This window comes from Camellia sinensis, chromosome 5, assembly GCF_055761805.1.
Source record: "Camellia sinensis isolate YWXY chromosome 5, ASM5576180v1, whole genome shotgun sequence".
Lineage (NCBI taxonomy): Eukaryota > Viridiplantae > Streptophyta > Magnoliopsida > Ericales > Theaceae > Camellia > Camellia sinensis.
In genome coordinates, this window is record NC_138965.1 from 16,649,427 (window position 1) to 16,663,943 (window position 14,517).

The window sequence follows — 14,517 nt, forward strand, 5'->3', positions numbered from 1 at the left end:
AGGTGAAGAATTTTATCTAGAAAAACATAATCACTAGATTTGAAATCTCAAGAGCCAAAGTATCAGATAATGGCACTCAATTCGATAGCAAGTTGATTAAAAACTTTTGTGCGAAATACAAGATCAAGAACTATTATTCTACTCCTAGCTTTTCCCAAAGCAATGGACAAGCAGAGGCGTCCAACAAGACCATCTTGGATGGAATCAAGAAAAGGCTAGAAGCTGCTAAGGGCAAGTGTGTAGAGGAATTGCCTAATGTCTTATAGGCATATCGGACTACGCCGATAAAGATCTACTGGAGAATCACCCTTTGCCATGGCATACGGCACCGAAGCAGTTATCCCTTTAAAGGTCGGCATTCCTAGAATCAAAACCCATGGAGTGGAGAATGGAACAAATGAGGCATTTCTTGCCCGAGATCTTGATCTAATAGGAAAACAAGAAGAGAGAGAGCATCAATTTGGCTAGGGCCATACCAGCAGCAGCTTGCTAGGGCATACAACAAAAGGTGAATCCCATAGAGTTTCAGATTAGGGATCTCGTCCTTAGAAAGGTTGTCGGCAATAAGAAGGATCCTAGGGAGGGCAAGTTTGGCCTAAATTGGGAAGGACCATATCAAATAATCTTGTTCACCGGCAATATTGCTTGTCGGCTGGAAGACATTGATGGAAAGGAGTTGCTAAGACCGTGGAACACAAGCAATTTAAAGTATTTCTACCATTAATTTCTATTTTTTGAGATTTATGTAAAGATTTTATTAGTTAAAGTATTAACAAAATGCTAGCTCGATTTTGTTTTTATGAAATATTGTTGAAACTTGTGCGATAAAACTGAATAGTCTTATGATGATGTTCCCATGGTGAACATGACGAATAACTTAGTGTAACACGTCCTCGAGGGACCCCGCTATAGTTCGGACTCAATTTTGTTACGGTTCTAAATCTGAACCAAAGAGTCCAAATCCGGCAAGTCGTTTTGAGAAAACAGATTTTGAAAGAAGTGCCAAACATGGACTGCTTTGCCAGATACAGAGTCGCCACCTAAATATTTTATTAAGGGGGAATTTAGGAAACCCTGACTCGGTGCCAAAGGCCACGTGTCCGTTATCACCAAAGTTGCCTCGGCTCGGGAACTTGGGTACGATCGGGGAAGGTCAGCTATGAGCACCCCCTCTCGCCCGGTCCGAAGACCGGCCTCTACTAACCGTGATATTCTATTTTGAAAACGTTTATGTGTTCTTACTCCGGTTATTAGCCTAGAATTACTATGTTATGCGCGCAGCAAACAAGTATAGACTAGATTGTCTAATTTGGGAATAAACATTGCATATCCGTTTGCTTTGGAAATACTTTGGATTTTGCTACTCGCAAGTAGGCTAAAACACAGATTTCAATGAGTTTTTCCAACTTAAACAATCCAACCTTCACCCACAGGCATTCAAACAGTTTAACACATAAGCATTTAGCCGCATGGCAAGCATGCTGTCATGTTAACATTCACACACATGCGAGATGCTAAAGCATAAATACTTACATCGTACTCCGTGCCAAAACAGTAAACTAGTTATCAAAACGTACGTGTCCTAGTTCATGTTAAATTGCCTAATGCAACACATACAGGATGCAATTTAGATAGGCTCGGTTAACCTAAGCATGGCGTATGTAATGCGATCAATTATCACATATTCGATTTGTAAATTGAAGTACAAATGCAGTTAGCGTGATGTACCGAGCCTAATGCATGCAGTACAAATGCATGAATGCACGCATGCATAACATAAGGTATGCTAAATTAAACATGCCCTAATCTACCATCATAAGCAGGTAAATAAAAGGGAAGAAAGACGTGAGGTTGGAAGACATACACACACTCACGCACACTTATTACATAATTGCCCTCACTCGGAGGGTACAAATAAATATTACAGTCCCAAATAGTAAGCAAATAAAATTATTACAGAATTTCTAATTAATTAAAAGAAAGGATGCAAAAGAAAGAAGAGGGTGGCCGCAGCCTCTGCCTCGGGATGCGCAGATGATGCATGCTCGGAACTCGGCTCGCCCGAAAAAACCGTACCGTACCCCTGCCACCTCTGTTTGTACTGCTCTGTCTCTCTGAAAATCGCCAAAACTCCAGAACAGGTTCCTTGCATGTTGCAGGGAACCACCGGCCAGGCAGAATTCCCACCGGCAGTCCAGGATTTCCATCGGCATTATTTTGATTTATCGACCATTCAAAGATTGCCGGCCGGCACTGAATTCTGCCGGTCGGCAGAAATTTCCTGCAGAAGACAGTTTTGACAGCAAACAGAGAACAGACAGTGCATGGCATGGGGTTTTCAGACACATGTGAGCATGGTCATGCTTCCTATCATGCTTTGAGCTCAAGGAAGTATGACCTTCGATCCTCGAGCCATCAATGGTGCGTGATAACCCAAGGGATCTAATTTGCCACTTAATGTAAAGATGCATGCAACATACAAATGAGATCCGAAGCCTTATCATGTCGAAGTCAAAGGCCCCGGTGACCGAGAATCAAGGTACATTACATCACTTGAAGTATGAATGTCCCTTGATCCCTCCACTTGGTTTGACACCCCAAACCAAGTAATGCAATGCATGTTATGCAAACATGGCTCAAATGCAACATGACGCCAATCATGCAAGACATAGCAAATGTTATGCAACTACCATGACAAATATGCAATGCTAAGCATGCAAGGTGCAAAATGTGATGCAAACATGGACCAATTTGACAATGGGATTAATATACTACAAGGCTTAATGAAGCAACCATGCAACAAACATGAAACAAGCATGCAATGGGGCCTTGAACCATAAAGGGGCAGACCTTAAACCACCCTAAAACAGCGGCCAAAAGTGCCTAAAAAGGGTGGACAACAAAAAAACTATGCCAACAAGTAATCCAATGGTCCCAAGGCTAAGGCATGAAAAGATGGCATTTCACCCCCCCACCAACATGACTACTCATGGCATGACTAAGACAAGTAAAGACAGAGTTTTACATGCAAAATGGGACTCCAAAGCCTCCTAATATGGCAGCTAAAATGCCTCCCATGAAATGCTACCACCAAGACTCATTTCTAGGCATAAGAGGGCACACCCTCAAGGCATAAAAGAGATCATACGTGCACACATACAAACATGATTCTTGGGCTGAAATAGGATCCTAAATGATGCCAAATCATAAGGATGGTCAAACTACACATGCCAGAGGTCAAAATGCTCAAAGCCTACAAGCCAAAACACAAAGAGATGACATCAAACAAGGCAAGCATGACTGAAATGGATGTCCAACAGACCTTAAACATGGTAAAACAATGCCAAAATCTTCATGGAACTAAGCTAACACATGTAAGAATCATGGCCTAATCATGAGATGCACTTCTAAGCCAAATGGAGCAATGCAAAGCAAGTACTATAAGCATACAAAGAGGCACAAATCCAGCCAAAAACAGAGGTTACATATGACCTAAAACACCCAAAAAACTTCTGAAATGAGGCCAAAAATGATCATGCACACATGCTACCCTTTTAAGCCAAAAGGCAAGGAAACAAAACAATGAAGGGAGAGGGGTGTCCCTCCCCTATGCAAGACTTCAAACCACCTTCTTTACCACTAAAAAATACACTGTTTTTCAGTGATGAGGAGATCAAAACACTGAAGTAAACAAAGCCTTACCAAAGAGACATCAAAAGGGGCCAAACAAGGCCTAATAGGGTGAGTTTGCACTCAAAACACAAAACAACCTTAATGAAAGTTCTAAAGCATGAAAATATAAGCCTTTTTTATGTTATACACAAAAGTTAAATCAACAAGCAAGATAGGTAAAAGACTATTGCAAGTTTGGGGAATATAAAGCAAGATGCTCACCCTTGAAGAACCTTTGAAGAACAAATGGTCCAGCCCTCTTCTTTTGATCAAAATCAGTCCAAAAACTCAAGAATCAACCCCCCAAGTCCCTCAATCTCGGAGCAAGGTGAAATAGTGTGTGTAATGGTGCAAAAGTAAGGTAAAATCCACCTTTAGGCCAAGGAAACACACACAAAGGAGGAGAGAGAGGGAGATATAGAGATAGAATGTATCTATATCTCTAAGCTCTGGTTTTTGCTTCTAAGTCTCTAACCTAGATCAAAGAGGAAAGCCCTTCCTCTTATAAGACTCCTTCTTGCAAAGCTTATACAACAAGCTTGCTTAGAGGGAGATCCCTCCATACACGTGTATGGCGGGAGGCAGAGTTGGTGCCAGCTATCACAACTGGCACAAAATATCTCCATAAAGTAGATGAACAGTGGTCGGCTGCCCAAAAATGTTATTTCGACAAAAAAGAGTGCCGACCGGCAACAAACTATGCCGACCGGCAATAAAATGTGCCGACCGGCAACAAATAGTGCCGATGGAAGAAAAAGACCAGTCGGTGGCCTCTAGCCACTGCCGGTGGTGTGTGGGTATGCCTCACAAGGCATTCCCTACCCCTCCAAGGCAAAACACAAGTGTTCGGTGTGAAACCGGACACTAAATGGTCGAGTTCGGAGATCCTGAGGCAGGACGCGCGAGCCGGGACTTCCGGGAACTCCAAACGAACACAAACATGGATAATCACCGAGTGTTCCAAGCGGTGACGTCCAAGTCTTGAGGACGGTCAAAAATGGGGTGTCTACACTTAGACCTGCTATCTTGGTAGAGTTGAACTAAGTTTGCAATGTTTCGGTATGACGAATAACTTTGACTTTCCATATTGGTAGAGTTTAACTTAGTTTGCGATGTTTCGGCATGAAATATGACGAATAACTTAGACTTGCAATGATGATAGAGTTGAACTAAGTTTTCGATGTTTCGACATGGAGCATAACGAATAACTTAGACTTGCCACGGTGGTAGAGTTTAACTAGGTTTTCGATGTTTTGACAAGAAACATGACGAAACTGGCCATGACTTAGTCAGTTTGGATAGCCGAGGAGTATGGTACCCTTGGTGCACTAAGGTTAAGCCTTAAGTTTTTCGTTTGGGCTAGCCAAGCATGCTGACCTCGGCCAAGAATGTCTAAGAGAGACTTAAGAAATAACCATGTGATGAATCCTTAATATGAACATAAGTGGTACTTAGGTTCACATTAGGGGGCAAGAAGTGGGAATGAGCATAACACTAGTGGAATTTTTTTAAGAAATTTTCCAAGTTGAAGTTATCCGAGATCATTGACAAGTGATACTATCCGAGATAAGTCAATCCGAGATGATAGTACTGTACTATACCCAAAACATAGTTGTCTGAGATACCCAGTCAGGTTGTTAGAGTTGGAAAGATGAAGTCTTGCTAGAAGACAGTTACTACTAGTGAAGAAACAATACTTGTAAAAAGTTGATTGGAAATTTTTATAAGTGCTGTTTGGCCGAGATAAATAATAGTAGCATGGTTGTCCAAGATGATTAAGCAGTTTTAAATTCGACATATGGATGTATTTGAGGTGAGGAGCCTAGTTGTCAGACTTGGAGAGATCAAAAAAATTCTACGTATGAAACAATATGCAAGGCATAAAGAAAATGCAGTGAGCATACATGGAAAACATCCGACACTTAGAAGAAAAAAGAAGATTTGCATTCATAGAAACAACTTGTTCAAACACAAAAAAGGCACATCGGCCTGGCATAAAAGATAACTTGTTTAGTTACAAAAGATAGCACTATGGCCCGACAAAAGAGAAAATTATTCAAACACAAAGGATTTTAAAACAACAAAGTTCCAAAAGGTCCAAGAAAAGAAAAAAAAAATCCTAAGGGTCTTCAACATCTTTTTTATATTGTGCTACCTCAGCAATTGGCATTGTTTCAGCCTCAGCAAACAATTAAGCAGACTTTTCGGCCGCAATCTCGACGTCAATCTCAAGCAAGCTCTGGTCTAGACTCTTCTCGGCAGATTGGATCTCGGCCTCAAGGGTAGCCTTCTGGACGGAGGTGCCTTTGGAGACCTTGTCTTTCTCATCTTCGGTCAAGTCCAGGACTTGATCATTAAGAGTTGAGGACTTGGCCCTAGTAGTGACCTCGATCACACTGGCTTCTTCAGCCTCGGCGTCATCATCTTCAAAGGCGACCTCTTTTTCAGCCTCTAACTGGTCAGGCGAGGGGGGAAAGAACAAGTTAAGTCGGCTGATGTCTCGAAGAGACGAGTCATCGGGCATGGATAGCTCCTTGAGTGTCACCATCCAGCTAAGGTAATAGCCTTTGTTGCAGGCTAGATTGACTTGGGCCTTGTACTGGTCACGTACGGCGGCTTGCCCCTCATTGAACGCTTTCTCATCGGCCACCATTACCTCAGCCTTCGTTGGCCCGATGGCCTCTTTGAGTTTGGCCTTGACTTCTGTTGCTTTGACCTCAGTGGCCTTGGCATCGGTCTTGGTGACTTCGGTGGCGGCCTCCTCAGCTTCAGCTTTAGCCTTGGCTTTGTTCTAAGCATTTTTGGTAGCTTTTGTTTTGTCCAGCAGGCTCCATATGCAGGTCTCAACTTTGTTAAGTGAAGCAAGGAGACATGCAGTTTCCTATGTCTTTTTGATAAGGTCCTTCTTCACCATCTCAACCATGACTACGTGGGAGTGGACATACTGGATTGCCTGTAAGAAAAGGAACAAGTTAGAAAAATTGGCTAAATAAAGGAATTGAAAATTGAAAATAGCAAGGAAGAAGTTAAGAAACTTACCAAGACTGAGTGGCACATCATAATCGCGAAGTTTTCATATTAATTGAACTCAGCGACCTGGTTCATATTGGCCGGTAGGAGACCGACTGTGGACAACGCAGCCCCAATTTCCAGGCTTTCCACTGTGCTATTGCTGGTCTTAAGGGGCCTGTCACCAACAAGGACCTCTGGCGCCCATGTATCGTCAAGGTGAAAATTGCTCCCAACCCTTGGGCCCTCCTATCTCTTCTCCTTCAGGAGTGATGCATTGAATGATTCAGCCTCGGCTGGCCTTTTCTCGGTGTCGGTTAGTTTGGATATTTGGATAGAGTCTTCTAGATCCTTTTTAGAATCAGAAGGAATGTGAGTAATAGTAACCTTTGCCTTGGCCTTCGTTACATGTTTTAGCTTCGACTTCGGCTTCGGCTTAGGTTGAGAATGTGCAGTGGACTGCATAGATATAGCGTTGGGTAAATTGGCTAGTAGGTCCTTTGTAACTATCAGTTTGTGACCCACTTTCTCGACAGTGGTGGCAATGGTCACTCTAGAGTTCGACTGGCAGGACCGTGCAAAATTTGATATCGACATTAGCGCTGGAATGATGGAACGAGTTGGGCTCCGACAGAGGGTGAGAGCTATTCAACAAGATCCGAACTGGATGCCTGGTCTAGCCTAGGTGAAGATGTAGCTGGTGGAGTGGACATGAAAGGCGGAGTTTAGCTTCTTCTGGGAACGTTGCGAAGCAGGGGCCGATATATCGGCATGTAGTTTAACAGAATAGGTGCCTTGCATTTTTTGATTGGCAGACCTAGAAGTTGGATGAGATCTTAGCTTTCGATATACTCCTGGCAAAAATTCTTTGATGGCTGGAGAAGAGCTGTAGAAACAATGAGAAAACATTAATATATTTAAGATAAATAAATTACTACAGAAATAGAACTATGGGGTGACTAAGTTCTTACCCTTATCTTCTCTAAGAACTCCTCGGCGTAATGGGAAGAGATGGAGATCATCATTAGACGCGAACTCCCAGTTTCCCGAGACAATCAAACAATCATCTCCAACGCCTTTATTGGAGTCGGGAAGGTCGGCTATGAGCTTGTACTTGGTGGATCTAGGCTTCAGGTAGTAAGTATATTCACTTTTGGATTTAAGGCCACACATGGTGTAACAATATTGGAGGTCGAACAAAGTTATCCTAGCCTTTTCCCGGCATGCTAGCTCAGCAACATCGTTGATGACCCTAAAGGTGTTGACTGCTAACTGTATGGGGTTGAGTTTAAAGAAGCGAAGGACTTCTCTAAAGAAAATGTCAAAGGGGAGTCTGATTCCATCCTCGATAATGGAGACTATTGGAAAGGGGTAGAAGGCCTCTCTTGGTATCATAGAGTCCTCTTTGCTGGCCAACCTGAGATGAGCATTGACTGGGATAGAGAACTCCTGGTGAAAATACTCAGGTTTGGTCGGCGAATCTATTCTTCACTTAAACATACCCATGATCTCAGCTAGGGTGATTTGTGTACTGTTGTCTGTGTAAAAAGAGTTTAATGTGGGTTCAAAGACCTCGGCAAGACCCTAATGAGCACTAGGGTAAGGGTTCTTAAAGATCTAAGGGAGGATTTGTTTCAGTTTTCCTAAGTATATGATTTCTAAGTCAAAACCCAAACCTGGAATCCATGCAAGTGAACAATATTCGAAGCCAAAATCTAGAAACAAAGAAAGAAAAGTAGAAAATAAGCATGATTCAGAAAAACATAGAGAAAAATAACAATGTGACAAGTGCAGTGGCATGGAGCAGTGGTTCAAGAACACGACCAAATTTGAAGAAAGACATGATTCAGAATCAAGAAGTGCGAAACAAAGGCATTGTCAAATTTGTGAGCATCAATTCATGACATTTAACGAATGAGTATAAGGGAGTGTACAGGAATAATGAAGAAAAACAGAGTACAAGTATGAATACAGATTCAATAGGAACACAGAAGTGATTACAAATACAATTTAAGGCATGTGGCAAATTAAAGAGTGGAAAATATTGAAGACTAGAAAGTCAAGAATGGTAGAGAACAAAAAATGAAAAAAAGGAAATTGAAGGCTTACAAAATAGAGCTGAAGGAATGGCCACTAGATTCGTAATCGCTGGAGTCAAGTGGTGACGGAGTAATGGGAAGATCGCCGAAGGTGATAAACAAACGATTGCTGGAAGCTCGAAGGAACAGTAATGGCAGTTTGAGAGAGGTTTGATAGTGAGAGAGATTTTGAGACGTGAAAGAGAAATTGAATTTCCAAAAGTGAGAAGGCAAAGAGAGAAAGAGGGAGTTTTGTCGAAAACTGAAAAGATGAAAAAATGTAATAAAAGTACCTTGGGCGAGATACCTGTCAAGCGACATGGGCAGAAATGACGTGATTTGATAACGCTTGTTCGGTACGGGCCAGTAAGGATGGGACATGTTGAGGAAATGGTTGAAATGACTGTGTGTAACACCTCATGCGTAGTTAAAACTCTTGAAACTCTTGAAATTCTTGAAATAATAGAGTAGGAACCTCGGTTGGAGGTCAAGCTTGATTGAAATACTTAAAAGAAATTGGTTCTTGGTCCTTGATTCTTGATAAAGTTGGCAGTTGAATCTTAATTACTTAAAGCCAATGAGTCATGATCTCGGTTAGAGTAGTATTTGAGTTTTGAGTCGACATGTTGGTTGGACAAACAATATAGGTTGCACTACCTCAAGTTGCCGAGGTAATAGAACCTAGGGGGCAGTTGTGGAGAAGGATTTTGTGAATGACGCCATGTGGCCAAGATGGTCCGAGATGTCGACTAAGGTGCCACATAGATGAGTCATATTGCCGAGGTGATCACGGCGTTGCCGTGATGTTCTGCGGTAATGCCGGAATCCCGAGGCATCTGAATAAGGGACAAGAGTCCTAGAACAGGGGATGATCACAGTCTGGATAAGGATAAGGCTCATAAGGAGTTTATCCTTATCTAGCCAAGAGTCCAAGATAAATATTGAGCCTAAGTCCAATAAAGTAAGTCTTCTAGGTGATCAGGTCATTGTTGATTACAAAAGTAAGGCACCATCATAGGTCTATGGTAAGTTTTTTTCTTGGGAGTTTAAGTACTATTTTGATATCTATAAGAGATAAAGTTTACTGACTTAATCATTGGAGTGCCCCCAGGTGGACGAATCATCGTAGAATTCTCATCTCCTTGTTGGCAGGTAGTTAGTTCATTCTATTCTGCTGGTGTTCTCCAGCTGAGTTTCCCTTTTGGTTGTGTGGTCAAAAATCAACACCTACAAGTTAGATAATACAACATATATATATATATATATATAAATACATATGTGTTCATATTCTGAAAACAGTGATAAACATAAAAAAACAAAGCTTCTAAAAAGAAAAAAAATTAGAAAAATCAGAAAAGAATGAAGAAAAATGTACAAAAGACTTTTATTATAGAAAACCATGCAGGTTGAGTATTTCTATCTCAAAGTATTTACATTAATTAAAACTTGTATTAAAATTACTATATTTTAAAAAGGGGCCTAGCTTCCCTCCAGTCCTAGATTAGACTAGAGGGTGTTGTTGGGCCCGTGGGGGCCCACCATGAGTCCAATTTTGATAATCTGAACTGTTCAATGTATAGAACTCGTTAAGTATTATACACTTGTAAAAAATCGTATTGATCGGATATCAATAGCAATGTGATCAAATCAATTTTGTATTAAAAAAAATGAATGGTGAAAAAATAAATGATTGATAGAAAACGGATCCAATGAGATAGCTATCGATATCCGATTAACATGATTTTTTATAGGCATATAGTACTCGACGAGTTCTATACATTGAACATAAAAAAACAAAGCTTCTAAAAAGAAAAAAAAAATAGAAAAATCAGAAAAGAATGAAGAAAAATGTACGAAAGACTGTTATTATAGAAAACCATGTAGGTTGAGTATTTCTATCTCAAAGTATTTACATTAATTAAAACTTGTATTAAAATTACTATATTTTAAAAAGGGGCCTAGCTTCCCTCCAGTCCTAGATTAGACTAGAGGGTGTTGTTGGGCCCGTGGGGGACCACCATGAGTCCAATTTTGATAATCTGAACTGTCAATGTGTAGAACTCGTCGAGTACTATATACTTGTAAAAAATCATATTGATCGGATATCAATAGCAATGTGATCAAATCAATTTTGTATTAAAAAAAATGAATGGTGAATAAATAAATGATTGATAGAAAACGGATCCAATGAGATAGCTATCAATATCCGATTAACATGATTTTTTATAGGCATATAGTACTTGACAAGTTGTACACATTGAACGGTTTGGATTATCAAACCGGAACTCGTGGTAGCCCCCATGGGCCCAACAGTACCCTCTAGTCTAATTTGGGACCGGAGGGAAGCCACTGCCTTTAAAGAGTTACAGAGATTTAAGGGCTTGACAAAAATTGTTGAATGCAATACTACTCAACATTTTGAAGTCCTCATAATTTTACTTCCACAAGCCACTTGTGTCTCCATGCGCATCGCGTGCTATGTGAAAAAAACCACTACAAACAAAAATAAAATTTGACAAAGTAACCTAAGGGTGGTTGGGAACTTGGCAAAGGCTTGGGGATTAAGCTCTAAGGTCTCAAGTTCAAAATTCCCTTGGGTCAATCTTCTGGGCGTAGCACAGTTTGTTAGGTGGTTAGCCTTAAGCAACTTCATTGCACTTGGTGTGGGCTCAATGCTCTCCCGTTGCGCGAGTTCTGACTTAAAGGGAGCTTGTCGTGTGAGGTCAGGGCAAGTTTCCAGATTAGTGATATCTGCAAGGGGCGCTGCCTTAAACCTGCGAACGAGCGGAAGGATTTTCCTGTAACAAAAAATAAATAAATAAAATTTTTTTTTTTTTGACAAAGTAATGTTACACTCACTTCGATAGTTGTGTATTTAGACTAGGGGTGCAACTCGGACGGGTTTTGTCGGGTTGGGAGGTTGTCCAAGTCCAGCCCAAATTGTGCTGAGATCTATCTAAGCCTGAATTGTAACCTGAGGTTGCCTGCCCAAGCCCGACCCGAGTTAAACCCGAATTGCTCGAGTTGCTCGAATTGTAAATCAATTTCAAATTTTTTTTTTCCAGCTACATTATTAAATTATTAAACTTTAACTCTATTTACATTTTTTTTATATACAAAATCATTAATACCATCAAAACAAATAATTTATATAATGTAAGAGAGATCTTGCTATAGTACTCTTTATAATTTATGAGTGAAAATAAAAAAAAAAAAGATTTTATGCTATTTGTATATATAATATATATTCAATATGATTTAATAATCTAGATTACTTTAATATCATGTAATGTCTAATAATTTATATATATATATTTAATATTTTTATATATCTATATATGAATAATTCGGATTTCGGATTGCTCGGGTTATTTGATATCTTTACACAAGCCCGCCCAAATTTAATTCGGGTTTCTGAATATTTGCCCAAGTCCGTATAGAATTTGAAAATATCTTGTCCAAACTCTAAAAAAAATAGGGCTGAGTTCGAGTTGCTCAGGTTGAGCCCGCCTAAATTGCACTCCTAATTTAGACGTTTAAATGAGTGTGATTATTCATATTTATTATTAAGGTTAAGTTTTATAAATAAAAAAAAAATACCATGAAAATTTTTATAAAAATTATTTATTCTTAGATTATACATATAAGACAATAAAATATCACAAATTAATTCAAGAATGAAAATTTTTCATAAATTTTTTTATGATATATATATATATATATATATATTTATAAAGCATATCATTACTCTTTATTATTTCATATATTAATGTTTTATTAAAATTATGCATGAATTATTAGATCAGGAGTTTAGATGATAAAGTAAAATATAATAAAAAATTGTGATAATCTAACCATTATTGTAAACCCTCCTAGGACTACCCGATATAAACAGACAACCCCAACCACTTACCTTAACATAAACTTAGATCAGAAACAGAAATGAAAATGAGGTCTTGGGCCTTGACAATGCTCTGTTTGTTGGCCGCATTACTAATTACAAAAGGCTCAGCCGAGCAATGTGGTAGTCAAGCTGAGGGTGCGCTGTGCGCAGGAGGGCTTTGCTGCAGCGAATATGGTTGGTGTGGCACCACATATGACTATTGTGGTCTTGGTTGCCAAAGCCAATGCTCCGTCACTCCTCCTCCTCCTCCTTCCCCGCCAAGTGGTGGCGATATCACCAATCTCATTACTTGCACTATGTTTGATCTAATGTTTCCAAATCGAAACTACAGTACTTGCAATGGCGAGGACTTCTACACCTACGACGCCTTCATAACCGCGGCCGAGTCCTTCCCTGCCTTTGCCACCACTGGCGACACCGATACATGTGAAAGGGAGCTTGCAGCTTTCTTCGGCCAAACTTCCCAGCAAACTACTGGTTATTTAGTCCATCCTCACTCCCTTCCCGTGGCCATACACACACACACACACACGATTGATTGAATGAGTGATGAATATGGATTGGTTAATGTATGTGTATGATATTATTAGGTGGCTGGGATGCTGCACCAGGTGGGCGTTTCTTGTGGGGATACTGCTTTATTAAAGAATTAAACCCGCCTAGTGACTACTGCGATCAAGGATCTCAAACTCAATGGCCCTGTGCTCCCGGCAAGCAATATTACGGCCGAGGCCCAATCCAACTTTCCTAGTAAGTCAAGTGCTTGCTTCTGCTTTTGCTTTTTATTATTAATCAGGGAAATACTTTGACTTTATGTTTTCATATATATTAATTTCAGCAATTACAACTATGGACAAGCAGGAGAGGCCTTGGGATTGGACCTCTTGAACAACCCAGATCTAGTAGAAACTGACCCAGTCATCTCATTCCAGACGGCTCTATGGTTTTGGATGACTCCACAATACCCGAAGCCTTCGTGCCACGATGTCATCATTGGAAATTGGACGCCAACGTCAGCTGACCAATTGGCAGGTCGGGTTCCTGGGTACGGTGTCATCACAAACATCATAAATGGCGGTCTTGAATGCGGTCATGGCGAGGATTCAATTGTTAAGTATCGCATAGGGTTCTATCAGAGGTACTGTAGTGATGAAATATTTGATGTTAGCACCGGTGACAACCTTGACTGCTACAACCAGTCGCCTTTCGGAACCGGACTCTTGCTTGACTCTATGTAATTGCAACTTCCCTACCGTTGTTGCAATCAGTTCAAAACTGCACAAGCCACTGTTGTACTAAACTAAAATAAGTGTGCACAATAATAATGACTATCAACTTTTTCTGTTCCGGCTCCGAGTGATTGCAATATTTTCAGCAGAAACAAATTAAAATGTCACACATCACAATGAAAATCAAAGTTGGCCACAAATATATATTACTTTTATGAACATTCATGAATTACTACAAAATTGGCTACTATTTCCTCTCCATTACACTATACTTGGTACCATCAGACAATATATGTGTGGGTTAGATATAACCTGTATGTGCTCTGTTCAAACTTTATCAATGGAAGAATTAATGGATGCATAGACTTTGAATTTCTTGTACTGAAGCTCGGCCATAAAATTTGTCGTGCCTATATTGCCTCAATGGCCTTCTCAAGCTTTGGTTTGCTCGGCCACATAGTTTCACATCTTTACTCAACAAAAGCTCTAATGCTTTCTCAAAGGTTCTTTAGAAAAAAATTTAAATAGACGAAAACCATGCAAGCAAAATAAGAGTTAACCATTAATAAGAAACAAGAAATCTCAAAAAAAAAAAAAAAAAAAAAAAAAGAACTGACATCAAGAC

General features: G+C 40.1%; 1 protein-coding gene across 1 annotated transcript; it reads left to right on the forward strand.

The window, feature by feature from the left end:
• The first annotated feature begins 12,606 nt into the window (after positions 1–12,606).
• Positions 12,607–14,010, forward strand: LOC114278570 (endochitinase-like). Its single transcript, XM_028220653.2, has 3 exons — positions 12,607–13,140; positions 13,254–13,413; positions 13,502–14,010. Exons 1-3 carry the CDS (start codon positions 12,702–12,704, stop codon positions 13,899–13,901), a joined length of 999 nt encoding a protein of 332 aa, XP_028076454.2. The 5' UTR covers positions 12,607–12,701; the 3' UTR covers positions 13,902–14,010.
• The last annotated feature ends 507 nt before the right edge of the window (positions 14,011–14,517 follow it).

Coding starts and splice junctions, on each gene's coding strand:
- LOC114278570 (XM_028220653.2), top strand. CDS start 12,702: ATGAAAATGAGGTCTTGGGCCTTGACAATGCTCTGTTTGTTGGCCGCA. Junction 13,141..13,253: donor AACTTCCCAGCAAACTACTG/GTTATTTAGTCC, acceptor TGATATTATTAG/GTGGCTGGGATGCTGCACCA. Junction 13,414..13,501: donor GGCCCAATCCAACTTTCCTA/GTAAGTCAAGTG, acceptor TATTAATTTCAG/CAATTACAACTATGGACAAG.